The following is a 27,123-nucleotide window of genomic DNA, read 5'->3' as shown; positions in this document are numbered from 1 at the left end:
ACTTAACTGCTGTGTAATGACTTACTTACACAACAGTTTTTTAAAAGAAGATTTATTTATTTGAAAGGCCAAGTTACAGAGAAAGAGAGATCTTCTATCTGCTGGTTTAGTCCTAAAATGGCCATAATGCCACAGGATGAAGCCAGGCTCCAAAATGCCATCCAGGTATTCTATACAGGTGGCAGGGGCCCACGCACTTGGACCATCTTCCTCTGCTTTCCCAGGTGCATTAGCAGGGAGCTTGATCAGAAATTGAGCAGCCAGGACTTGAACCAGTGCTCATATGGAATGTCAGCATAGCAGACAGTGGCTTAACCCACTGTGCTCCAATGCCAGCCCCTACACCACAATTTTAATGGCTATACATTGTTGCATAACAAATTATCCAAAAAATTTAGTGGCTTAAAAGAACACCAGGGGCCAGCACTGTGCCATAGAGGATACAACCCCCACCTGCAGCGCTGGCAACCTGTATGAGTGCCAGTTCAAGTCCCAGCTGCTCCACTTCCAATCCAGCTCTCTGTTATGGCCTGGGAAAGTAGTGGAAGATGGCCCAAGTGGTTGGGCCCCTGCACCCACATGGGAGACCTGGGAGAAGCTCCTGGCTCCTGGCTTGGGATTGGCCCAGCTCTGGCCACTGCAGCCATTTGAGGAGTGAACCAGCAGTTGGAGGACCTCTCTCTCTACCTGCCTGTACCTCTCTGTAACTTTGCCTTTCAAATAAATAAATAAATATTTTTTGGGAAAAAAAAAAAACACCAAACACTTATTATTCTCACAACTTCCAAGGTGTAGGGTCTTGGCTGGGTGATTCTGTCTCTGAGTTTTTTGAGGTGACAAGGTGCCAGCTGAGTCTGTGGTTATCTGATTTGGTTTGGGGGACTGAAGCTTCCACCGTGGCTTACTCACAAGGCTGGCTGGCAAGTTGGTACTGGCTGTTGGTAGGTAGTTCCTGGTACCTGTTATCTCTTTACTTGGATGCCTGGAAGCCGACTTCCTCAAGAGTGAGTGAAAGCTTTGTCTAGAGTGGCGGCCAAAATGTCTCCTGTGACTAAACCTCAGAAGCCATATGTTGTCATGTCTACAGATTCCCACTGAGCATACAGGACAGCCCTGTCACCGTGAGAGTGTCCACATCGGAGAGAGTATGGGGAGGTGAGGAAACCTGAGGGCCCTGTGGAGGCTCCCGAACACATGATTGTTACAGTCTCCTGCGTTGTGAGTTACTCGTTCATCTGCTCTGTCCCACTAGGCCAGGGCTTCTCACTCTCTCTCATTAGTGCCTCCCGCTGTGAAATCTTTTTTTTAGACATGTTTTTCCTGATTGCACTCCCTACAAACACACACACACACACACACAATTCCAATACCATTTTATGTCTCATTATGTATTGTGATGCATATCTGTGTTTTATATATGAAAACACGAATAGTTTTTTTCACCTCCCAAGAGACAATTTTAATTCCTTGGGGGGTTATACCAACCCCACTGAGGTTGAGAATGTACAAAGTAGACTGAGAGCTAAAAATCCAAGTGAGCTGGGACAGACATTTTCATGGCACCTTGCTTAGTGCTTTAAACAGAATATAGTAGTAAATATTTGCTGACTTGTTGTACATAGCTGAGCAAGGACAAGAAGGAGACAAATATGCTATCTGGTGAGGGTGGAAAATAGACACGCCATTGACCAAAATGGAAATAGACTCCCTACCAGGAAATTGTGAGAGAAAGAGCATTCAAAAAACATTTTTCAGAGCCATTGAGTTTGTCGGTTTTGTTCATTGCTGAACATTGAATATAACTGTTCCTGTTATATTCTTAAGCATTCGGTACATATTTTTTAATGAATAAATTAATTCTCCAGAATGACTGCTATTTGAATGACTTAAGGTTAAATCACCTGAAAATGAAAGAATTAATTTTATCTAGTTCAATTAAGAATAAATCTTTCCTATTTCCAACCTTAAATCCTCCAATTTGCCAAAGAGGTTTGGAGTTCAACTGTCAAGAAATTCTTCTTACTCGTTTCTATATCATTCAAGCAAGGAGTGACGCTCTTGCAGGTACCAAAGGCCAGAATTATAAAGTCAGGGGGGAACAAAGCATGGTTATTTCAGTCTATTTTGGTTTTCTGGTTTGCTTGTCTCCACCTTCTAGATTTTTAAGCACCTTCAGACAGGCAATGTGTAGGCCCAGTTGAAATCTAGCAAACATTTATTGAACACATGTACAAATTAGTCAAGCTGCCTGCCCTACGGGACTGACAATCTAGTATGACATTTACATTAACACATTGTTAAACCTTGGTCCTGCTGGACCTGCCCGATGGGGAAGGTATACCCAACACGTGGAGACTGTTTCCAAGCATAGGAAGCAGAGTGGTGCATTTTCGTTGGAGGGAAGATCCTACTTCAGTGAATTGACATTTGAGAGGTAATAATTATGCTGAGTGAAAAGAGACCAGACCAAAAGAAAAAAAGAAAGAAAGAAAGGTGCATATTGTGTGACTCTAGTATGTAAAGCCTGAGCGTGTGCGAACTAATCTGTGGCAGAAAGCAGATCAGTACAGTCGGCCCCCTATCCGCGGGATCCACGTCAACAGGTTCGAAAACATTCTATCTGAGCGACGTGCGCACTGGCCGATTTTGGTATCTGGGGTGCGTGGTAGTCCCGAGACGTCCATGCCGGAGGGACCTCTGTAGTCGCAAAGGGCGCGACGGGGAGGCACAGGCTGGAGGGACTGTCAGGGGCCGAAGGAAACCTAGGGGACGCTGTCTGTTCACCATCTCGGCTGTGGAGATAACTTCTCGGCTACATGGCGTATGTGAAGCCTGTGGTGTGTTTATTCTTCAGTAAAACCGTTTTCAAAAAACACCGCAGAGGGAGCAGAAAGGCCACGTGTGAAAAGCCGATGTTTTCAGAAAAACTGACTGCAGACTACAGGAAGAGTACTACGTAGTACATTTTCGCTGATAGCCATTTCGGGCCCCTGTGATGCAAAGGAAATGGAGAGGCAGACGCGTGTGTCGGGACCAGGGGTTGAGCTCCGGGAGTCTCGTGTTCAGGTGCTGCTCTGCGGAGATCTCTGGGGGGAAAAGCGTGGTCCTGTCTTTAAATCCGGAAGAACGGTTACTGGCAGACACGGGAGAAGCTAGGGCAAGAACCTGATTAGGGCAAGAAGATGATGGTGCCCCTCGGGACGAGGAGAAAGCAGTAAATACAAGCCTCTTCCCTCCTGGGGCCACAGGAGAGGCTGGGAAAACGCGCGCAGGCGGAGACCACGCCGCCACTCCGGGCTGCACCCCGGGGCCCTGGAACCTTAACCCTCAGCCAAGGCTGCCCCAGGTTCCGCTCGGCGAAGTCGGGCAGATGTTTGAGTCAGATCCGCCTCCGGATCCAGGGAGGACCGGGAGGGAGCCGCAGGCACCTCAGGCAACCCGGGGCTGCGGGGAAGCCGGTGTCGGCGCCCGGCGCATGCGCACGGCGCGCGGGGAGGCAGCCTGGAAGGGAGGGAGCGCGCGCCCTTCACGTGACCCGCCCCGCGGGCGGCGACGCACACGACGCGCCCCTCACGTGGTCTGTCTTCAGCCCCGTCGCCGGCGGAGGCGGGCGCGGGCGCGTCCCTGTGGCCAGTCACCCGGAGGAGTTGGTCGCACAATTATGAAAGACTCGGCTTCTGCTGCTAGCGCCGGATCTGAGTTAGTGCTGAGAAGGTTTCCCTGGGCTGTCCTTGTCCGGCGGCCTCTGCTGCCGCCTCCGGAGACGCTTCCCGATAGATGGCTACAGGCCGCGGAGGAGGAGGAGGTGGAGTTGCTGCCCTTCCGGAGTCCGCCCCGTGAGGAGAATGGTACTGGACCCACGCAGGCCCGGGCTCGGGGGTTGCGGGCGGGCAAGGGGAGGACCCGGCAGGCTAGCGTGTGCGGGAGCCCCGTGCCTAGGGGACGAAGGACCCCCCACCCCACCCCCGGATTGCCTGCAGGCTGCCCGGAGTTGCCGTGGCGGGACGTGTGTGCGGTGTGTTCGCGGGCGAGGGGCCGGAGGCAGGTGGCAACGCCGGCGCGACAGCTCGCCGCGGGGATCCCCGGGGCTGCGACCCGGCTCCCGCGAGGGCCTCTCGAGGAGGCAGAGGCGCGCGCCGGGGACTACCTGGCTGGGGGTGAGCGGCCGCAGCGCGCCTGGCGCAGCGCTCAGCTTCCAAGCTCCGCATCTCCCGGGAGCGCGGTCCTCCTGGCGCCAGTAGTTGGCAGATAAGGGAGCCAAATGCTCTGCTCAAGTTCATCGTGGAAGGGGAGGGCGGGCTGGGAGGGAACAAAAAAGGGGGTAAAGGACACGGGTTTGGAACTGTGCCTTGTTTGCTGTGCCGCGGATACTCTACAGGTACGCTTTCTTTCTGGAGCCAGAGGGGAGGGATTTGATGCTGACGGTAGATCTGGTTTGGAATTTTCTTTAAGGGCGAATGCAAGAGATGTTTGCGGAAGGGGCGCTGTTTATGCGGCCCGGGGCGATGTGCTATTGGGATTCAAGTGGAACTGCCTATCGGTTTTCCTAGAGAAAGGTTGCCATGCGTTAAGCCAAAGGTGCGGCGGGAGGGAGAAGAGGCGGTGCATTGCAGCTTTTGATTGAGCTTTAAAAAAAAAAAAAAAAAAATTAAGGCCGAGAACCGAATGTGAAGATTTCTTACAAAGAAAGTCACTTAGATTGGATTTGTGGTTAGTCCTTGAACTTGATAGGCTTTATGCAAACAACTGTCTCTCTGCTGGAGTCTGGCAGGTTTACTTTTATCTAGAAGCTGACTCAAGTGCCATACAAAACTGAAACCAGAGTTTCGACTAACACCACGAATGTAGTTATACTTTGAATAAAGAGTGTATCTTCTGTGTTCACCCTTGTATGCTAATGTAAACTCATTAAAAGCATCATTTTACCTATTTCCTAATTTTTAAAAGAAAGGGTTATCAAGTCCCTTTACTAGCGCTAATTTTTTTTTGAATCACTTAAATTGGTGTAGGGAGGGGATGTTGAATCACTGTGTCTTGTAAGAAAAAAAACAAAAAGCAGGCCATCCATATTGACTACTCATTCAGGAATTCATGTACTTTTCTCTCTGACTTAAAAATTCGCTGAAGTATGTGTGTCTACATTGTAACATTGTATGATTCTTACTGTAGTCTGCTTTTGAGGTGTGTCCTCTTGGTAATCAGTCTCTGCTTTGACACCATATAAATTGTTTTCTGAGTTTTGAAAAGCTTTAATCAGCCGACTAAACAAACAAAATACCAAGACATATATGTTAAACTGGAAAAGGATAACATTTTGTAACATGGCTGCTGGAAATTTTTTTTTAAAGATTTTAAAAATTTATTTTCCTTGAAAGAGTTACACAGAGAGAGAAGGAGAGGCAGAGAGAGAGAGAGAGGTCGGTCTTCCATCCGATGGTTCACTCCCCAGATGGCTGCAATGGCCGGAGCTGTGCCGATCCAGAGCCAGGAGCTTTTTCTGGGTCTCCCACATGGGTGCAGAGGCCCAAGGACTTGGGCCATCTTTTACTGCTTTCCCAGACCATAGCAGAGAGCTGGATCAGAAGAGGAGCAGCTGGGACTCGAATGGGTGCCCACATGGGCGCTTCAGGCCAGGGCGTTAATCCACCGGCTCTGGGAATTTTTGTTTTATTTAGAAATCAGTTATCTAGTGATACACTTCCAACACTGTGATAAGCACTGGTGAGGCAAAGATGTGTTAGACAAGCTTACTTTTAAACAGCTTTTTTCGTTTGTTTGTTTGTTTTTTGGTTTTTGGTTTTTTTTTTGGTTTTTTTTTTTTTTTTTTTTTTTTTTTTTTTTTTTGGTAAAGGTTTATTTACTTATTTGAAAGGTAGAGTTGCAGAGAGAGAGGGAGAAAGGTCTTCCATCCACTGGTTCACTGTTCAAATGACTGCAAAGGCCAGAGCTGAGCTGATCCAGAGCTAGTAGTTTCTTCTGGGTCTTCTATGCTGGTACAGGGGCGCAGGTTGCAGCAGAGACCTAGATTGGAAATGAAGCACCTAGGACTCAAACCGGGGCCCATACGGGAATGCCAGCATAGCATGTGGTGGCTTTACCCACTATGCCACAGCGCCAGTCCCAAACAGCTTGTATTCTAGTAATTTATAGAAGATCTTCTTGATATCTACTGGAAGATACAAACATTACTTCATAAAACACACACATATAGTATCTACTGTGTTTCCGGCCCTGTGATACTTAATAACCTTCATGGGCAAAAAGCAAAAGGATAATATACTATTGCAGGGATTACTGTGCAAGTTTAGAGTAGTCAGGCAAAGAGAAAGTCTTGGTAGGCTTGAAAAAGAACTAATGGCAGAAGTGAGAGTTGAAGAGGTAATAAAAAGTTGGAACTAATTTGAAAGTAGAAGGAATAATGAATTTGTGGTTTAGTCTAATGGAGTGTTAGAAGAAAAGGGCATCCTTGGTTTCTTCTGGGAACTGTAATACCGTACATATATTTGGAATGAGTGGAGTGTGGGGTGATATAGAGTACTCATGGGCCAGATTTCTAAAGGTAGTGTATGTCATGCAGAGGAGTTTGGAGATGATTGGGGATCCAGATAAGCAGGGTGAATTGGTGAAAAGGGGGAGATTGATAAGAAGGAGGCTGTTGCATAGTCTGACAAGTGAAATGATTAGTAGAAGGAACAGATTGATATGTTTAGGAATTAAACTTTAGAACATAGTCAATTTTTTGGAGTAATATCTGATGTTTCTGTCTGTGTATGTAAATATTAGTAATAACTAGGCATAAAATGAAAATATGTGATTATTGAAGTCATTACTTAAAATATGGAGATGTAGTAGTTGAAGACAGTATTTAAACTATGCATTTAACAACTTTTAGGTAAAGATATATTGAAACAAGCACTTATAAACTGAGTTCTACGAATCATAGATATTTTATCTAATTATCTTGATAACTTTTTTAGTGATTTAGTCATTTATTTGAAAGGCAGAATTAGAGGGAGAGAGAGAGGTGCAGAGAGGTCTTCCATCCACTGGTTCACTCCCCAAACTGCCGTGATAGCCAGGAGCTACATCCAGATCTCCCGTATGGGCAGCAGGGGCCCAAGCATTTGTGCCTTGAGTTGCTTTCCCAGGCACATTAGCAGGAAGCTGGATCAGAAGTGGAACAGCCAGAACTTGAACTGACACCCACAATGCTGGCCCCTGATTTTATTATTATTTTTTTAAAAAATATTCACTTGAAAGGGAAAAAGACAGACAGAGATCTCTCATTTGATGGTTCACTCCCGGATGCCTACAGGTGAAGTCAGGAATCTAGAATTTGGGTTTCCCATGTATGTGACTGATATCCAAGTATTTGAGCCATCACCTAGGACTTGAACTCAGGTGCACCAGAATGGGTTGCAGGCATTCCACCAGCTTTGCTAAATGCCTGCCCCTAATGTTCTTTCTTTAATGTTGTACTGTGGGAGATTTCAAACATACATACAAAGATACCACGGTATACCTGTTGACCAGTTTTAAATGTGAATGTTGTTCTTTTTATTATCCTTGCTATTGCCCCTCAGCTGGATAATTTTTTTAAAATGATTTATTTATTTGAAAGGCAGAATTATAGAGGCAGAGAGAGAGGTCCTCCAACTGCTGGTTTACTCCCCAAATGGCTGCAATGGCTGGAGCTGGGCCAATCTGAAGCCAAGAGCCAAGAGCTTCTTCCAGGTCTCCCACGTGGGTGTAGGGGCCCTAGCACTTGGGCCATCTTCTGCTTCTCCAGGCCATAGCAGAGAGGTGGATCATAGGTGAAGCAGCTGGGACTCAAACCAGCCCCCATATGGGATGTCGGCACCACAGGCAGCAGCCTCACCTACTATGCCACAGCCCTGGCTCCTCAGCTAGATAATTTTAATGAAGATTGCAGACATATGTCATCTGTGGATATTTTGTGTACGAACGTGTCCTAAAAAGATGAGAACTCTTAGTATAATCACAGTACTCTTTGCACACCTAAAATTAGCTCGTCCTTAAGCTTACTAAGTATTCAGTGTATCTCCCTAATTGTCTCAAGTTTTTTTTGTTCTTTTCAGTTGGTTTGTTGGAATTATACTCCAAAGAATTCTGCACATAGTATTTGATTGATAACACTTTCCGTCTGTATGTATTACCTTATCCTTTGGTTTTGGTATTGTCATTTACCATTTATTTGTTGAAAAACCCTGATTATTTGTCCTGTAGAATTTCCTACAGTTTGGATTTTGTTAAATGCATCCCTAAACTGTTATATAACATTTCTTTTTCCTCTGTATCCTATGCACTAACAGTTAATCTAATGATTTAGTCAGATTGTAGTGTTATATTTTAGCAGTAGTACTAATAAGTAGAGCTATGTACTTTCTGTTGCATCTGTTTTCTCACGTTAAGATTGACCAGTGGATTCATGTTGTCAGCTGCTGATCTCTCACTTGTGAAGTTCCCCATCCGTCATTGACCTAATAGTTAGGATAGTACCCATTAGTCATTTTTGCCATTCATCTCTTGAGTCTGGATTCCTCTTTCTCCTTTCTTTTTGGGAACCTTTCAATATATGAATTAATTGCACAGACTCCTTCTGTGTCTCTTTTACCTGGAAGTGAAATTCAGAGTGATTGAGATTAATTTAGGCTATAAGCATCTTTTAACTATGGAGATTTGAACTGAGTCACTGATATTAATTGATAAGACTTAAATAGGTGTCACTTTTAGAAGATGCTTTGCTGTTATTAGATTACTTTGAATGTGAATGCAGTGTTTACATATTTATGCTTCTCATTAACATTTAAAATGATTAGTTTTAATTTGAATTAGTACTTTTAGTGATTTTTGTTGACTCTTCTTCGGTTTAGCACCTTTTGGCTTTAGAAAATTGTTGTGGATCTGTTAACCTGTTTTGGGGGAGTATGTTAAATTTTATGACCATTTAGAAGTTTTCAAGCCCAGCTAAAGGAATATTTGTGTTGGGGCCGGCGCTGTGGCATAGGACTTGGCTGGTAAAAGCCACCACCTGCAGTGCTGGCATTCCAAGTGCCAGTTTGAGTCCTGGCTGCTCCACTTTCAGTCCAGCTCTCTGCTATGGCTTGAGAAAGCAGTAGATGGCTCAAGTCCTTGGGCCCCTGTACCCGTGTGGGAGACCCGGAAGAGGCTCCTGGCTCTGGATCGGCCCAGTTCCTACCGCTGGGCCATTTGGGGAGTGAACCAGTGGATGGAAGACCTGTCTGTCTGCCTCTGCCTCTCTGTGGCTCTTTCAGTTAAATAAGTAAGTCTTAAAAAAGAAATATTGGTATGTAGAGGTAAGCAGTTCTTTGAATTTGATGGACCTAGGCATCTTTACTAGGTAACAATTTTTTTCTTAAATAATTTTTTGAAAGACTGAGTTTCAGAGTTTTTTTTTTTTTTAAGATTTTATTTATTTATTTAAAGGTAGAGTTATAGACAGTGAGAAGGAGAAACAGGGAGAAAGGTCTTCCTTCCATTGGTTCACTCCCCAAATGACCACAATAGCTGGAGCCATGCCGATCTGAAGCCAGGAGCCAGGAGCTTTCTCCAGGTCTCCCACACGGGTGCAGGGGCCCAAGGACTTGAGCCATCTTCTACTGCTTTCCCAGGCCATAGCAGAGAGCTGGATTGGAAGAGGAGCAGCTGGGACTAGAACCAGCACCCATATGGGATGCTGGTGCCTTAGGTGGAGGATTAACCCACTATGCTACAGTGCCTGCCCCTTGTTTGCTTTTTAAAAATTTATTTATTTCTTTGAAAGGCAGAGTTACACAGAGAGGAGGAAAGATGGAGATATCTTCATCTTCTGGTTCACTTCTCAAATGGATGCAACAGTCAGGGCTGGGCCAGACCAAAGCCAGGAGCGTGGAACTCCATCCGAATTTCTCACATGGTATCAGGGGCCCAAGCACTTGGGCCATCTTTTGCTGCATTCCCAGGTGCATCATCAGGGAGCTGGATCTGAAGTGGAGCAGCCAGGGCTCAAAGTGGCACCCATAAAGGATGCCAACATTGCAGGCTGCTACTTAACCCACTGTGCCACAATGCGGGCCCCTCACAATTTTTTACAAGTACCATTGTTAACCTTTTTCTTCTGTAAAAGACAGTTGATAATCTTTCCTCTACTTGGCCTCAGGAATAATACTAATATTAAAGTTCATGAATCATCATTTATCTCTCCTACAACATCATGTAAACATATTAATACTAATATCTCAGCTATTGAACTGCTGAACTTCTTGAAAGCTCAACCTTTGGAAACCTAGCTCCTCATGAAAAGTAGGGAAAAAGCTTTTGAGCTAAGCCATATCAGGATATAGTAACCTTGAGACCAGAATTTACTGATGGAAAAATATGTGCAAAGTGAAATTTAGCAGCTTAATTGGCTACTTTTCTCTGAAATTTAGTAATAACATTAGAAGTGATAGGAGGTAATAGTCTGAGAAGTAGACTATTGCTATAAGGAAGGAACTGGTAAACCGTTAAACTAGAAAGAAGGGGCTTTTTATTACCTTTTGGTATGTTAGCCAGTAGTTTTCCTAGTCTTTAACAGTATGATTTACCTTAGCCAATGCACAGAAATTACTCTTGTCCAAGAAAATTGTATACTAGATTTTAGATAAGTTTTCATATTAACTGATTTATTAACATTTAAATGTGGCCATTGTTCTAAGTGTTTTAGATAAATCAATTATATTCATCCCTCAAGAAAACTCTGAAGCAAGTACTTTTTTTCCCCTCCATTTCTTGTATAAAGCACAGAGAAGCAAAATTACTTGTCAAAGGTCATGAGGCTAATGAGTAGTAGGGTAGGTATTGATCTGACATACTATGGAAACTTGGAGAAGGCTGATAGTATGCAGGTGCATGTATGTTTTTGAGCTCTCAGGTGAGAGGTGTTACATTAAGTAGTTACTTTAAAATATGTGTTACTTTTAAAAAATTTTAACTTTTTTTTTTTTTTTTTGACAGGCAGAGTTAGAGAGAGAGAGAGAGAGAGAGGTCTTCCTTCAGTTGGTTCACCCCCCAAATGGCCTCTATGGCCGGCGCACTGCGCCAGTCTGAAGCCAGGAGCCAGGTGCCACCTCCTGGTCTCCCACATGGGTACAGGGACCCAAGCACCTGGGCCACCATCCACTGCCTTCCCGGGCCACAGCAGAGAGCTGGACTGGAAGAGGAGCAACCGGGACTAGAACCCCGGGTACTGGGACCGCAGGAGGAGGATTGGCCAAATGAGGCACGGTGCTGGTCTATACCATGCTTTCTTCAAGTGATAGGGCACCTAGTAAAATTTTATTTATTACCAAATTGCTACGAATGAACCTCAGTACAGGTTATTCATAGCTCAGTTGAATAGATTTTATTTTGACAAAAGTGAAGAGACTTTACTCTGGGGGCATCCTTAATAGATTGGGAAAGTCATTAACTATATAAATTGCTGTGACGGATAAACCCTTTATTAAAAGCCACAGACACTTGTCATGACTGTTTCAACAAGATGTTGTCACACTGCTCACAATACAAAGGCTCAGATTTTCTAATAAAGAAAGTCCTAATGTTTTCTTTAGATTTCATTTTCAGATTAATTTTTGTGGCATCAGCTGAAAACAGTCATTGATAAGCTCCTTGAATTTGCTAAATTCTGTTGCTGGTAGGGGGAGTTATTTGTTTAAGGAATAAGGAACTAGAAATAAAAGAGTTTAAGTTGTGCTGTTTGACTTCAAGTACATAGTATTTAAAAGTAAACATGTGGGAGGGTGTTTTTAGCCTAGCTGTTAAGATGTCCATGTCGGGGCTTGGTTAATCCTCAGCCTGCGGCACCGGCGGCCCATATGAGCGCCAGGTTCTAGTCCCGGTGCTCCTCTTCCAGTCCAGCTCTCTGCTGTGGCCCAGGAGGGCAGTGGAGGATGGCCCAAGTGCTTGGACCCCTGCACCTGCATTGGAGACCAGGAGGAAGCACCTGGCTGCTGACTTCGGCTTGGAGTAGCTCTGGCCATAGCGGCCATTTGGAGGGTGAACTAACAGAAGGAAGACCTTTCTCTTCTCTTCTCTCCTCACTGTCTAACTCTATCTGTCAAAAAAAAAAAAAAAAAGGCCATGTCCCACATTTGAGAACTTGGGTTTGGGTTTTAGTCCCAACTCTAGCTCCTGACTCCAGCATCCTGCCAATGTGGACCCTGGAATTTGTCAGTGGTAGTGACTCAAGTAATTAGTTCCCTGCTGCCAGCTCTGTCCCAGATCCAACCAAGCCACTGGACGTTTTGAGAGTGAACCAGGGGTGGGAACTGTCAGTTTTTGTCTTTATCTCTGTAGCTTTCTGTCTCTTGGCCTCTCAAAAAGAAACAATTTCAATAACATAATTTTGAGTTCTTTGGTAATTTTTTATTAGGGAATTTAGGTCTAGAAAACTATATAGGGCTGGTGCCGCGGCTCACTAGGCTAATCCTCCGCCTGCAGTGCTGGCACCCTGGGTTCTAGTCCTGCTTGGGGCTCTGGATTCTGTCCCGGTTGCTCCTCTTCCAGTCCAGCTGTCTGCTGTGGCCAGGGAAGGCAGTGGAGGATGGCCCAAGTCCTTGGGCCCTGCACCCGCATGGGAGACCAGGAGAAGCACTTAGCTCCTGGCTTCGGATCAGCACGGTGCGGCAGCTGTTAGGGGGTGAACCAACGGTAAAGGAAGACCTTTCTCTCTGTCTCTCTCACTGACCACTCTGCCTGTCAAAAACAAAAAATAAATATAATATTACAGATAAATTTGAAACCTCCCATGTACTCCATCAGAATCCCCTTACAGTTTTCATTTCTGCAGAATCATCCTGTTTAGTTTTCATTGTTGCTTTGCATGCTTTTATAATGTTGTCACAGAGTATAACATACTCTTGAGTATAGTTAAGTTATATCTATATAATATATATGGAATTATGTATCTCTCTAGACCTTTTTATATGCTCTCCATTTTACTTTTATTAGGCATTTAGGTTGTTGCCAATATTTTAAAAAATATTATTGTATTTATTTGAAAGGCAGGAAGAGACAAATCTCCCAGCTACTGATTTAACTTACCAAATGCTTGCAACAGCCACGGCTGGGCCAAGCTAAAGCCAAGAGCCAGGAAGGTATAAAAGTAGAGCTGGGACTTGAATCTATGCACTCTAATAGGGGATGCAAGATTCCCAAGTGACATTTAACCACTAAACCAAACACCTGCCTCTCTAATGTTTTATGCATGGTAATACAACATTCTTGTGTATATCATTTTATATGCAAGTATGAGAATTTTTGTAGGATATATATCTGGAAATCAAATCACTGGGTCATAGGGTAGGTACATCTTTGACTTTGTAGATAATACCAAAAAGGTGACTTAAGTAGTTGTGCAGTTTACACTCCTGAGAGAAGTATATGACAGTTTTCATGTGTTCTGCACTTTGTTGGCTAGGTTCTTTTATTTCACCAGAATCATGAATGTGAAGTAATTTTTTGTTTTTAATTTCTAAGTCCCTGTCCACCAATACTGTTGGATATCATTTCAGGTTATATAGGGGGGATGGGGTCAGTTAGCGGTTTTTGACTCTGGTTACCTCCTCTGTCTACCTGTTCCTAACTTTTGCTCAGTTTTCTATTAGATTATCTTTTTCCAATTTATTTACTTGTAGAGATTCTTTTCTAATTTTTTTTCCTGGGGCTGGCGCTGTGGCTCACTTGCTTAATCTTCTGCCTGTGGTGCTGGCATCTCATATGGGCGCCGGGTTCTAGTCCCGGCTGCTCCTCTTCCAGTCCAGCTCTCCGCTGTGGCCCAAGAGGGCAGTGGAGGATGGCCCAAGTGCTTGGGCCCCTGCACCTGCATGGGAGACCAGGAAGAAGCACCTGGCTCCTGGCTTCAGACTGGTGCATTGCTGGCCGTAGTGGCCATTTAGGGAGTGAGCCAGCGGAAGGAAGACCTCTCTCTCTCTCTCTCTCTCTCTCTCTCTCTCTCTCTCTCTATATATATATATATATATATATCACTGTCTATAACTCTGCCTGTCAAATAAATTTAAAAAAAATGTTTTTCCTTTTTAAAATTTTATTTAAGGTATACAAATTTTATGTGCTTCATATATACAGATTTAGGAACATAGTGATACTTCCCACTCTACTCTCCTTCCTGCCCACGTTCCCACCCTTCTTCCTCCTCCCTGTCCTATTCCTACTCTTACTTTTTACAAAGATCTATTTTCAGCTTACTTTATGTGCATAAGATAAATCCCACACTAAGTAAAGAGTTCGACAAACAGTATGAAGGAAAAAGCACTGTTCCTCAGTGGAAGAGATAAGGGCTGTAAACAGACATGGAATCTCAAAATGTCAATTTGACTCCAATGTGTTACATTTTAGGTACTCTTTAGTTACCACAGATTAGGGAAAACATATGGTATCTGTCTTTTGGGACTGGCTTATTTCACTTTAGTAAAATGGTTTCCAGTTACATCCATTTTGTTGCAAAAGATAGGATTTCATTTTTTTTTTAATCGCTGAGTAGTATTCATAATTACCTATCTATATATATATCATAATTTTTTTTGGTAGTAAGTTCTTTTTTTTAATTTATTAAACTTTTATTTAATGAATATAAATTTCCAAAGTACAGCTTATGGGTTACAATGACTTCCCCTCTCCCATAACTTCCCTCCCACCTGCAACCCTCCCCTTTCCCGCTCCCTCTCCCCTTCCAATCACATCAAGATTCATTTTCAATTCTCTTTATATACAGAAGATCAGTTTAGTATATATTAGGTAAAGATTTCAACAGTTTGCCCCCATATAGCAACACAAAGTGAAAAAAATACTGTTGGAGTACTAGTTATAGCATTAAATAACAGTGTACAGCACATTAAAGACAGAGATCCTACATAATATATATATTCTTAATTATTTAGTTTTCTATGCCATTTCCAATTTAACACCAGGTTTTTGTGTTTTTTTGTTTGTTTTTTGTTTTTTTTTTTTTTTGACAGGCAGAGTGGACAGTGAGAGACAGAGAGAAAGGTCTTCCTTTTGCCGTTGGTTCACCCTCCAATGGCCGCCGCGGTAGCGCGCTGCGTCCGGCGCACCGCGCTGATCCGATGGCAGGAGCCAGGTGCTTCTCCTGGTCTCCCATGGGGTGCAGGGCCCAAAGACTTGGGCCATCCTCCACTGCACTCCCTGGCCACAGCAGAGAGCTGGCCTGGAAGAGGGGCAACCAGGACAGGATCGGTGCCCCAACCGGGACTAGAACCCGGTGTGCCGGCGCCGCAAGGTGGAGGATTAGCCTATTGAGCCGCGGCGCCGGCCTGATGTATACTTTTTTTTTTTTTAAAAAAAGATTTATTTATTTGTTTGAAAGGCAGAGTTACAGAGAGCCAGAGATAGAGAGATCAATATTCAATCTGCTGGTTCACTCCCCAAGTGGCCGCAATGGTCAGGGTTGAGCCAGGCCAAAGCCAAGGTCCAGGAGCTTCTTTGCAGTCTCCCACATGTGTGCAGGACCCCAAGTACTTGGGCCATCTTCTGTTGCTTTTCCAGGCACATTAGCAGGGAGCTGGATTGGAAGTGGAACAGCCTGGAAGTGGAACTGCCCAGTACGCCACAATGCTGGCCCTGTATACGTTTTTAATTTTAGTGTGTTCATTTTTCAGTATTTTTTTTGTGTTTTCTCTTCTTAAAGGTTTATTTGAAAGGCAGGGTGATTGAGTGAGAGGAACCCCATCCTGGTCTCCCACGTGGGTGGCAAAGGCTCAAGCACCTGGGCCATCTGCTGCAGCTTTCTCAGCTGCACTAGCAGGGAGCTGGATCATTAGTGGAGTAGCCAGGACTAGAACTGGTACTATAACGGGTTGCTGGTGTTGTAGTTGTATAAACTGCTGCATCACAACACCAGTGCCTAAATTTTTACTTTTCATATTTTACCTTTGCACTTCATTTGTATTGATATACATACAGTGAAATAGTTCATATTTTCTCCTGATTTGTATTGCTATCTCTGTTATAGACTAACTTCCTTTAATGCAAACTTCTGTTTTTAAATGATATATTCCATTGTTGTATTTGTCTTTTCCTGTGTCAAAATACTTATTTTGATCTTTTCACCATCTTAGGTGTCCAAATTAAATCTACTCAGCAAAAGAGATTTAATATTTTTGATTTTTTTCTGCCAACATAATTTTCATCTTTTTTATCCAAAAATGATTTTTAATATAATTTTCTCATTTAAAAAAATGTTAAAATGGATTATTCTAGGCAACATTTTATGTAGGAGAGCTGAGGAAAATATTATTACTATTTGGGCAAAATAGAGATTTACTCATTCTTTTCTGCCTAAAGGTGTACCCAGTCTTAAATATCTTGGATTTCACTGTGGTATAATGGTACCCCTTTACAATTCTCATTCTCAAACATTTTCTACCTCAACTAATCTAGAGGGCATTATTTGACTGTTAAACAGGATAGTTACCTCTCTGAGATGCTAACAAGAAAAAGCAAAATGGACGAAAAGCAGGACTGGATGTAATTGGATTCTCTACAAATATGGTCATGCTTTGAACTTTGTCAACTTAATTTTTTTAATATATAGAACTTTTCTACCAACTATTTGTCAGGTATTTTTCTATCATATGTTTAAAACCCCTTCATAGGCTTCACATCTGAATTGTCAATATCCATCTAATAGTTAATTGTTTTAGTAGTTGTCAGCCAATTAAGAGTAAGCGTGGAACTCAAGAGGAGTTCCTGTGAGAATGCCAGAGGTCAGATGAATTATATTCTTCTAAGGGAAGTCAGAGAGTGCCAGCCTATTTCATGATTTTACTTTGAGTTAGCCTTATTTTTCTTTGTCATTGTCTGTGCCATCCATGGCCAGCATGTTGACTAATATACAAATTTATCACATAACTCAGAATTTCTAGGTCTTTCGTGTAATTTAATTTTTAAGCACATGCATTTTATTTATAGGCAACTCCTTTTGAAATTTGATTTTGAGTATGAGGTAATATTTTCCTGCTTGTTGTGTGTACTGAATGTGGATTGTATCTCATTGTGAATTTTACCTTGTAGAGACTTGACATTCTGTTATAGTTGTCTGAAGAGTACTAATTTTTTTAAAGTAATTATTATGGACTAAGTTTTTGTGACTCCCAAATTTCATTCAAATTCTTTAAAGACCATCCTCTCTGATATGATGGAAATTGAAGACGAGGACCTGGGAAGTAATTAGGGACAAGTGTGTCAGGGGGATGGGGCCCTGGTCAGATGGCAGTAATACTCTTAGATACCACAGGGCTTGCTCCTTTTGTATCCCGTGGGGACGCAGTGAGGAGTGATCATCTGCAACCCTAAAGGAGAGCCCTCCCAGACTCTGACCTGGCAGTGCCTTGTCTCCAGAAATGTGAGGAATATATAGAATATTTTTTAGTTGGTTAAGTCACCACCTCTATGATATTGTGGTAACCCAAGTCAACTAAGACAGTCATTAATGAACTGTACTTAACAAACTGTCTTTTCTATAGTAGCAGAAAGAGTTATTTAGCTATATTTTTTAAAGCTAGACGGATTATATAAATTTTTTCGTGAACCAGCCAGAGATTTTTGCAGAATTAATATGCAATTTTTAAGGCTTTTCTGTGGATCTCTCCTTTGCAGAAATTTTATCATCTTTTTCCAACTGCTATTGTCACCTGGAACTTGGTATTCTGGTTCTTTTTTGTTTGTTTGTTTAAAGATTTATTTATTTATCTGAAAGGAAGAGTTAGAGAGAGAGAGGAAGAGAGAGAAATCTTCCATATGATTGCTTCCCAAATGGCTGCAACAGCCACGGCTGGGCCAGGCTGAAGTCAGGAGCTTCATCTGGGTCTCCCATGTGGGTTCAGGGGCACAAATACTTAGGCCATCCTCTGCTGCTTTCCCAGGTGCTGAGAGCTGCATCAGAAGCTGAGCAGCCAGGACTCAAACCGGTACCCGTATGGGATGCCGGTGCTTCAGATGGAGGTTTAACCTACTTCACCTACTTTTGTCCTAAAACATGATAATGTTGTATGTCCTTTGATGGAACAAAGACATAAGCCTCAGCTGTTCTTGCTCATTGCCCAAAAGATAGATAAATATTGGAATTTGTTCCTTGTCCTTGAATCTCAATTAGGTCTCACACCCTGTTGTCTTTACACCCCACCCCCACATTCTTCCCCAGTATGAACGAATTCACCTCTGCCTGCTGCCTCCTACCCTCACCTCTACCCCTAGCCTACCTAAGATATAAAAAGGTCCAGCCCCTGGGATCAGGGCTCTCTGCCAAATGTTCAGTCTGTGCACGCTGGCAGTTATTCACCCACCTCTGTAGATATATTTTCTCTCAATAAATTAGGTCTGGCTGTAGATTGGTAACCTGCCTCTTCTCTGCTCTACACCTCTTTTCCTAACATCCTTGTGCGCACAAAATTTAGTAAACATTTGTGAGCATGGGAGTGACATAATTTAAATGACTTAGCAAATAGTTTTCGAAGTTTCAGGTGTATGCCACTTAGAAATTACAATGGGATGCAGATGCGGCATCCCATATGGATGTCGGTTGGAGTCCCAGTTGCTCCACTTCTGATCCAGCTCTCTGCTATGGCCTGGGAAAGCAGTAGAAAATGACCCAGGTTCTTGGGCCCCTGCACCCACTTGGGAGACCTGGAAGAAGCTCCTGCTCTTGGCTCCTGGCTTTGGATCAGTGCAGCTCTGGCCGTTGCGGCTAGTTGGGAAGTGAACCAGCGGATGGAAGACCTCTCTCTCTCTCTGCATCTCTCTCTCTGTGTACCTCTTTAAAATAAATAAGTAAATCTTTAAAAAAAATAAAAGTACTGAAGAAAAAAATGGCCGAGAATACTATTGGTGGGTCTGACATTTAGCCTAGTGATTAAAATGTTGGTTAAGACATCAGCGTTCCATTTTGACATAACTGGCTTCAATTTCCAGCTTGGGCTTTTGACTCCAGCTTCTTATTAATGTCGACCTTGGGACGCAGTGGTCATGGCTCAAATGATTGCTTTTTTTTTTTTTTTTTTTAATCCATAGAGGAGACCTGGATTGAGTTCCTGACTCCTGGGTTTGGCATGGCCAGTCATGCCCATTGCAAGCATTTTGAAAGTGAACCAATAGATTATTATAGCTTTTCTCTCTTTTCCCAAAACAAACAAACAAAAATGAATACTGTGGGTAGAGCTGTCCTTCAGAAATGAAGGAAACATGAAGACTTTCCTAGATAAACAACCACCTGGAGAGTTCATCTCCACTAGACCTGTCATAAAAAAAAGCTAATGGTAGTGCTTTGGGATAAAAGAAAAGGATGCTAATTAGTAACACAAAAAATATGAAATTATAAAACTCACTGGTAAATGTAAGCACACAAATTTCAAATACTTAAATACTATGATGGTGATATGGGTGTCACAATTTTAGTGTGCAAGTTAAGAGATAAAACATCAGTGATGTTTAGGTTTCAAAATTCCATCCACTTAGGTTACTAAAATGCTTTTACTATTAAAATTCCTGCAGGAAAATTACCTTTGTTATTTTACGTCTAAAACTTGTTAGCTCTATTTTTTCCCTCTTATAATTGGAAACACCTTTTTTTAAAAGATTTATTTATTTATTTGAAACTCAGAATTACACAGAGATAGAAGGAGAGGTAGAGAGAGAGGTAGAGATGGAGAGGGGGGGAGAGAGGGAGAGAAGTCTTCCATCTGATGGTTCACTCCCAAATTGACCGCAGCAGCCGGAGCTGTGCTGATCCAAAGCCAGGAACCAGGAGCTTCCTCCAGGTCTCCCATGCGGGTGCAGGGGCCCAAGGACTTGGGCCACCTTCTACTTTTCCCAGGCCATAGCAGAGAGCTGGATTGGAAGTGGAGCAGCCGGGACTCGAACCAGCACCCATATGGGATGCAGGCACTGCAGGTGGCAGCTTTACCTGCTGTGCCACAGCGCCGGCCCCGGAAACACCCTCTAACACAAGACTCTGAGAGGATTGTAAAAATGTAGAGAAAGGAGGACATCAGTATCCACAAACTGTAGAGGGTCTTGTTGCTTGTTTCTTGGATTGAATTGGCTTAGTGAGGAATGTGAAAGACCTTTATTTATTGTGAGATTTAGAACATGTGTTGAAAAACTATGTCATTTAGGCTAAATCTGACCCGGGTCCACTCTCAAATGCATGCAGCTGGGGCATGAACTTAATCCAGGTTTCCAAACTGGGTGGCACTGACCCGACTGAGGCATCACTTACTGCCTTCCTAGGCTTGCATTATTAGCTGGAACTGATCTTCAACCAAGGCATTCTGATGTGGGACATAGGTAGCTTACTCACCATCTGCTAGGCCAAATGCCTACCCTTGTATATATTTTTAAGTTGGACACTTATTAATTTTCAGCCTTTGTTTTTCTAATATAATCAATTAAGGCTGTACCTTTTTCTCAAAAGCACCATTTAAAACCATATTGCACAGGTTCTTTTTTTTTTTTTTTTAAGGAAATGGCTTTTTTTAAAATTAAGATTTATTTATTTATTTGAAAGTCAAAGTTACATAGAGAAGAAGAGGCAGAGAGAAAGAGAGGTCTTTCACCTGCTGGTTCACTCCCCTGTTGGTTGCAATGGCTGGAGCTGCAGCGATCTGAAACCAGGAGCCAGGAGTTTCTTCTGGGTCCCCCCACACAGGTATAGGGGCCCAAGGACTTGGGCCATCTTCTACTGCTTTCCCAGGCCATAGCAGAGAGCTGGGTCAGAAGTGGAGCAGCCAGGACTTGAACCGGTGCCCACATGGGATTCTGGCACTGTAGGCAGCGGCTTTACCCACTACGCCACAGTGCCGGCTCCTGCATAGGTTTTAAAATGCATAAAATTTTCACTGTTACTCACTTGTAAGAGTTTTAAGAAAATATTTGTTTACTCAAAAGGCAGAGTGACAGAGAGGGAGGGAAGAAGAGAGAAAGAAGAAGAGAGAGATAGAGATGTCTTCATCCACTGGTTAGTTCTCCAAAAGCTGCAATAGCAAGGGCTGGGCGAGACTGAAGCCAGGAGCCAGGAACTCCATCTAGGTTTCCCGTGGAGGTGGCAGGTTCCCAGGTACTTGTTTCATCCACTGCTTTCCATGGTACCTTAGCAGGAAACTGGATCAGAAGCAACCAGGACTCAAACTGATACTCTAATTGGGGATGCCAGTATCACAAGGAGTAGTTTAATCTGCTGGCCCCAGAATTTTAATTTTTTTGAATTATCAATTTTTCTTTGCTCTTAGTGTTATTGATCTGAAAGGTATCCATTATCTGAAAATTGGTTGAATCTTGCTTGATGATTAAGTAAATGATCAATTTTTATAAGTATCTCATGTGTGTTTTGAGAATAATGAGTAGATCTTCTGTTTATTAGGTGCAGAAATAAGCCTCTGTCATTTAGTCAAACTTGTAAATGATGTTGTTAACTAAATATGTTTCTTGATTTTTTTTGTTCCATTGACTTTTCAGTAATTAAGAGGTGTGTTAATCTACTATGATTCTAAATTTATGTAATTCTCCCTGTTTTTGTCTTTATGTATTTGACAATATTTTATTTGGTTAATAATATTTAAGATAGGCCTAGCAACCCAATCAATTGAATATAATCATGTAATAACCTGCAGTTCCTATTGATATTTAATGGCTGTTCTGATACTGCCTTTCTTGATTAGATTTGCTTTATGTCTTTTTCTGTCCATGTACCATTAACAATTCCATACTCTTAGGTCTTAAGTATTCATTTAAAAGTGGAATATAGCCAAACTCTTTATTTATTTTTTTATTTTTTTATTTTTTTGACAGGCAGAGTGGATAGTGAGAGAGAGAGAGACAGAGAGAAAGGTCTTCTTTTTTGCCGTTGGTTCACCCTCCAATGGCCGCTGCGGCCGGCGCATCGCGCTGATCCGAAGCCAGGAGCCAGGTACTTCTCCTGGTCTCCCATGTGGGTGCAGGGCCCAAGGACTTGGGCCATCCTCCACTGCCTTCCCGGGCCATAGCAGAGAGCTGGCCTGGAAGAGGGGCAACCGGGATAGAATCAGGCGCCCTGACCTGGACTAGAACCCGGTGTGCCGGCGCTGCAAGGTGGAGGATTAGCCTGTTAAGCCATGGCGCCGGCCCAAACTCTCTTTTTTAAAATTAAATCTGACAGTCACTTTTAGTTGTCTTTTAAATGATCCATGTCTTGAGATCACACGAGCTTCTATTGAAGTTTTTGACTCACAATGGATATCTCAAACTTGGATTCTGTCTTTTCTGGCTCTTTGAAGCCACAGTATCTAAACAGCATGTTGATAACAATAACCTGAATCTCATTCAATTTTAAGTGGAGTTATTCTAATGATTTAAGTATATTATCCAAAAGAGTATATTATATAATAAATATTTAAAATTGAGAAACATTGTATAAGAGCTGTCTTTATGTATTTTGCCATGAAATTGTTTCCTTATATCAGTGAGTTAACTTAAAGACCATTCTTTAAAACTTTCTGTTTTAGTCCCAGAAATCCTGGATAGAAAGCACTTTGACCAAGAGGGAATGTGTATATATCATACCAAGTTCCAAGGACCCTCACAGGTAAGCATACCTTTGTTTCTTTGGGATCTTTTAGAAATATAACTATTACTTTTATATATAAAACAAATGCAGACATAAATTATATCACTTTTATATTTTATTTGTTACAAATACATTAATATATTTTTAATTAAGTGCTAATTTTCATAGTTATTGCTAATTATTATTTTTAGATTGGGAGGAGACAGCCTTAGCAATATATCAGTATTCTAGATTTTTTTTTTTTAAGATTCATTTGTTTGAGAGGCAGAGGTACAGAGGAAGAGACAGAGGAGAGAGGTCTTCCATTCGCTGGTTCACTCACCAAATGGGGGCAGCGGCTGGAGTTGAGCCTACTTGAAGCCAGGGGCCAGAAGCTTCTTCTGGGTTTCCCATGTGGGTGCAGAAGCCCAAGCACTTGGGCCATCTTCCACTGCTTTCCCAGTCCATTAGCAGGAAGCTAATGAATTTGAATCAGCTCCCATATAGGATGCTGACGCTGCAGGCAGAGGTTAACCTGCCACAGTGCTAGCCCCCTGGAACTTTTTTTTTTTAAGGTTTATTTTATTTGAAAGGCATAGAAACAGACAAGAACAAAGGGAGAAATAGAGAGAGATCATTCATTTGCTTGTTCAATTCTCAAATTGCAACAGTTGGGGGGCTGGGCCAGGCTAAAGCCAAGGAGCCAGGAATTCACATATAGGTGGCAGGGTTTCAAGTACTTGAGCCATCTTCTGCTTATTTCCAGGCACATTAGCAGGGAGCTGGATTGGAAGCAAAGCAGCCAGGCTCAAACTGGTGCTCATATGGGTTGTGGGGCTTTTAGACGGCAGCATAACCCACTGTGCCTCTTTGCCAAAAAACTCTTCCTGTTCCTCATCCCCCCCCCCCCCATCTCTCAGCTCCCTCAAATCATGCTAATGTGTTACAAAGACAAGGTAGTTAACACTTTTTCATTGGTTGATACTGAGAACTTAGATATTCATGTATTTGTGTATTTATTGGGCATGTACCTGGATATAGGTCATCATTTACTGGAAAACCTAGCATCAAAGATGGTAGGGATCTTTGTCTTTAAAATGGCTTTTGTGGGGCCACTGCTGTGGGGCAGTGGGTTAACGCCCTGGCCTGAAGTGCTGGCATCCCATATGGGCGCCAGTTTGAGACCCAGCTGTTCCACTCCCCATCCGGCTCTCTGCTATGGCCTGGGAAAGCAGTAGAAGATGGCCCAAGTCCTTGGGCCCCTATACCTGTGTGGGAGACCTGGAGGAAGCTCCTGGCTCCTGGCTTCGGATAGGCACAGCTCCAGCCATTGTGGCCAATTGGGGAGTGAACCATCGGATGGAACACCTCTCTCTCTTTGCCTCTCGTCTCTGCTGTGTAACTCTGACTTTCAAATAAATAAATCTGTAAAAAATAATAAAATGGCTTTGGTAATAGAAAGAAATTTTAAACAGAGTATATCAACTATAATTCAAGAAAAAGTTTGCTGTGGAAAGTGTTTTCTTAAGATGTATTTTTGATAATTTACCCCCTGGTGCCTACAAATAAAAAAAAAAACCTTAAAAAGGCAAATCAAAATTACAGTTATTTTCTATTATAGAAGAATCTCTTTTCACAGACACTTGGGAAAAAATTAACTCACAAAGACATTTGCAAGCTTTGTGTATCGTACCCATCTCCTATCAAACCTTGTTCTCTGTTAAATTACCTTCTCTCAAACTTTTACTTTTTTTTGACAGGCAGAGTGGAGAGAGAGAGAGAAAGAGAGAAAGATCTTCCTTTTCTGTTGGTTCATCCCCCAACGGCTGCTGTGGCTGGCGCGCTGCGGCCGGCACACCACGCTGATCCAAAGCCAGGAGCCAGGTGCTTCTCCTGGTCTCCCATGGGGTGCAGGGTCCCAAGGACTTGGGCCATCCTCCACTGCACTCCCGGGCCACAGCAGAGAGCTGGCCTGGAAGAGGGGTGACCGGGACAGAATCTGGCGCCCCGACCGGGACTAGAACCCGGTGTGCTGGCGCCGCAGGCGGAGGATTAGCCTGTTGAACCGCAGTGCCGGCCACTTTTTTTTTTTTTTTTTTTTTAAAGATTTATTTATTTATTGAAAGTCAGAATTGGTGGGGGATAGAGAGAGAGAGTAAGAAAGAGAAATCTTCCATCCACTAGTCCAATCCCTGGTAACCACAACAGCTTGCTTTGAGCCAGCCTACAGCTTCTTCCCAGTCTCCCAACTGAGTAGCAGGGTCCCAAACACTTGGGCCATCTGCTGCTGCTTTTCTCAGACCATGAGCAGGGAGCTGGATCAGAATTGGAGCAGCCAAGACTCAAAACTGTGCCCATATGCGATGCTGATATTTTAGCTATTTTCAGTTATTCTTTTTACTGTCAGAAAAAAATGTTGCAGTTTTCATTTTACACATAGATGACAGATACTTGCATTTTGAACTGGAATTAGTGTGTGAGAAGGAGGAAAGAGTCTACATTTTTATTTTGATGAATATTGCCATAATGCTTCCAAAGAGATGATACCAATATGTACTGCCAGCAGCAGATATTACTCACTAGCATGTTGTCTTAAAGTAGTCTTTCCTACTAAAATGTATTTTCATATGTATGTTTTTACTGTGAACTGTGTTCATGTGGATTTTGTTTTATTATTAGAGCTTTAAATTTGGTTTGAATAAGCTCTTTATTAGGGAAAATAACCCTTTACAAATGCTTTTTGGTTAGCTTGTCTCTAGATGTTATCAGGGGCAGATTTTTGCTGTGAATAAACAGTTTGTATTTTTCTGTCATTAAATCTATTCATCTTTTTTATGTTTTCTGAACTTTATATCACTACTGATTGTATTTAAATTATGAAAACTTAACTTTAAAAAATAGTTACTTGTATAAACCAGATTATACATGACCTAGGATTTCTACTGGAAAATTAAACTAACTGTATAATTTTTGTTTCTTACTTTTATATATATTTTACATAGTTTAATCGAAAATTTAAAAATTTCTTTGAAATAATTTTTTTACTTTTTTGTGTCTTACAGATGCCTTCCAGGATGTCAGATTTGTCAGCAGCTTGTCAGGTACATTTAACATAACTAAAGTTCATAAATTTTAAAAAATAGACTCATTAGAAGAAAAAAAATTAGACTCATTATAGGTGTCAACTTGACCTTCTGTGCCACAGCACTGGCCCACTTTTAATTTTAATGTTAAAAGGATATTACATTGATGAATAACATGCTAGTTTTAAAAATTTTTTAAAAATATTTATACATTTATTTTGGTATGGTAGTTTGCATTTTAAGGAGATTGGAACAAAAGCCAGTTAAATTGTGGAGACTTGCTTCATGTGTTACCCTCATTTCAATGAGTGTAGCCCCATGTTTCCTCTTATTTAGTGCCTGAAAATAGTTAACCTCATGCATTTTGTTTAATTCTGTTTTAGGAGTTTCTAACCTCCCACATTCCCCCAGTTTTGTTGATTAGCTAGAATCATAAGACTCAGCATGTGTGGAGTTGATTAATATACTGCTGGATTCAGTTTGCTAATATTTTGTTGAGTATTTTCGAGTTTATTCTAATGAGGGATACTGGTATTAGTTTTCTTTTTTTAAAAAATCAAGCTAAGTCTCACCTCATGAGATGAGTTAGGAAATGTTCCCTCTTCTGTTTTCTGGAAGAGTGTAGAATTGCTATTATTTCTTCTTAAATATTTGGTAAAATTCACCAGTGAAGGCATCTGGCATTGAGTTTTCTTTGCGGAAAGGCTTATTTATGATTAGTTCAACTTCCTATTCAGTTTTTCTATTTCATCAGACTGGCTTTAGTTTTGTCAGTTTTATTGATCTTCTTGATGATAGGTTTTTATGTTTCACTGATTTTGTCATTCCTTTGTTTTTCTCTTCTGTTTCTGTGTGTGTGTGTGTTTAAAGATTTATTTATTTACTTGAAAGTCAGAGTTACAGAGAGGCAAAGGCAGAGACATAGAGAAAGAGATGTTTTCCATCCACTGGTTCACTCCTCAAATGGCTGCAATGGCCAGAGCTGACTGATCCAAAGCCAGGAGCCAGGAGCTTCTTCCGAGTCTCCCACGTGGGTACGGGGCCTAAGGACATGGGCCATCTTCTACTCCTTTCCAGGCCATAGCAGAGAGCAGGGTTGGAAGTGGAGCAGCTGGGACTTGAACTGGCACCTATCAGGGATGTTGGCATTGCAGATGACAGCTTTACCTGCTATGCCGCAGTGCTGGCCCTCGTTGTATTTTATTTCTTAAATTTATATTATTGTGCTGGTGTCGTGGCTCTATAAGCTAATCCTCCGCCTGTGGCGCCAGCACCCAAGGTTCTAGTCCCGGTTGCTCCTCTTCCAGTCCAGCTCTCTGCTGTGGCTAGGGAGTGTAGTAGAGGATGGCCCAGGTGCTTGGGCCCCTTCACCCGCATGGGATACCAGGGAGAGGCACCTGGCTCCTGGTTTCGGATCGGCGCAGC

At 42.5% G+C, this 27,123-nt stretch overlaps 1 protein-coding gene across 2 annotated transcripts in view; it reads left to right on the top strand.

The window, feature by feature from the left end:
• Positions 1-3,764: 3,764 nt before the first annotated feature.
• TRPM7 (transient receptor potential cation channel subfamily M member 7) overlaps positions 3,765-27,123 on the top strand; it is a 120,884-nt gene continuing 97,525 nt past the window's right edge. For both annotated transcript variants that reach the window (XM_062205890.1, XM_062205889.1), the window contains exons 1-3: positions 3,765-3,848; positions 22,575-22,654; positions 25,678-25,716. In XM_062205890.1, coding sequence (XP_062061874.1) covers positions 3,846-3,848; positions 22,575-22,654; positions 25,678-25,716 — 122 coding nt within the window. In that variant the 5' untranslated portion in view covers positions 3,765-3,845. The remainder of the gene's footprint in view (positions 3,849-22,574; positions 22,655-25,677; positions 25,717-27,123) is intronic.

This window comes from Lepus europaeus, chromosome 11 (genome assembly GCF_033115175.1).
Source record: "Lepus europaeus isolate LE1 chromosome 11, mLepTim1.pri, whole genome shotgun sequence".
Classification (NCBI taxonomy): domain Eukaryota; kingdom Metazoa; phylum Chordata; class Mammalia; order Lagomorpha; family Leporidae; genus Lepus; species Lepus europaeus.
This window is presented reverse-complemented; position numbering and strand designations above follow the sequence as displayed.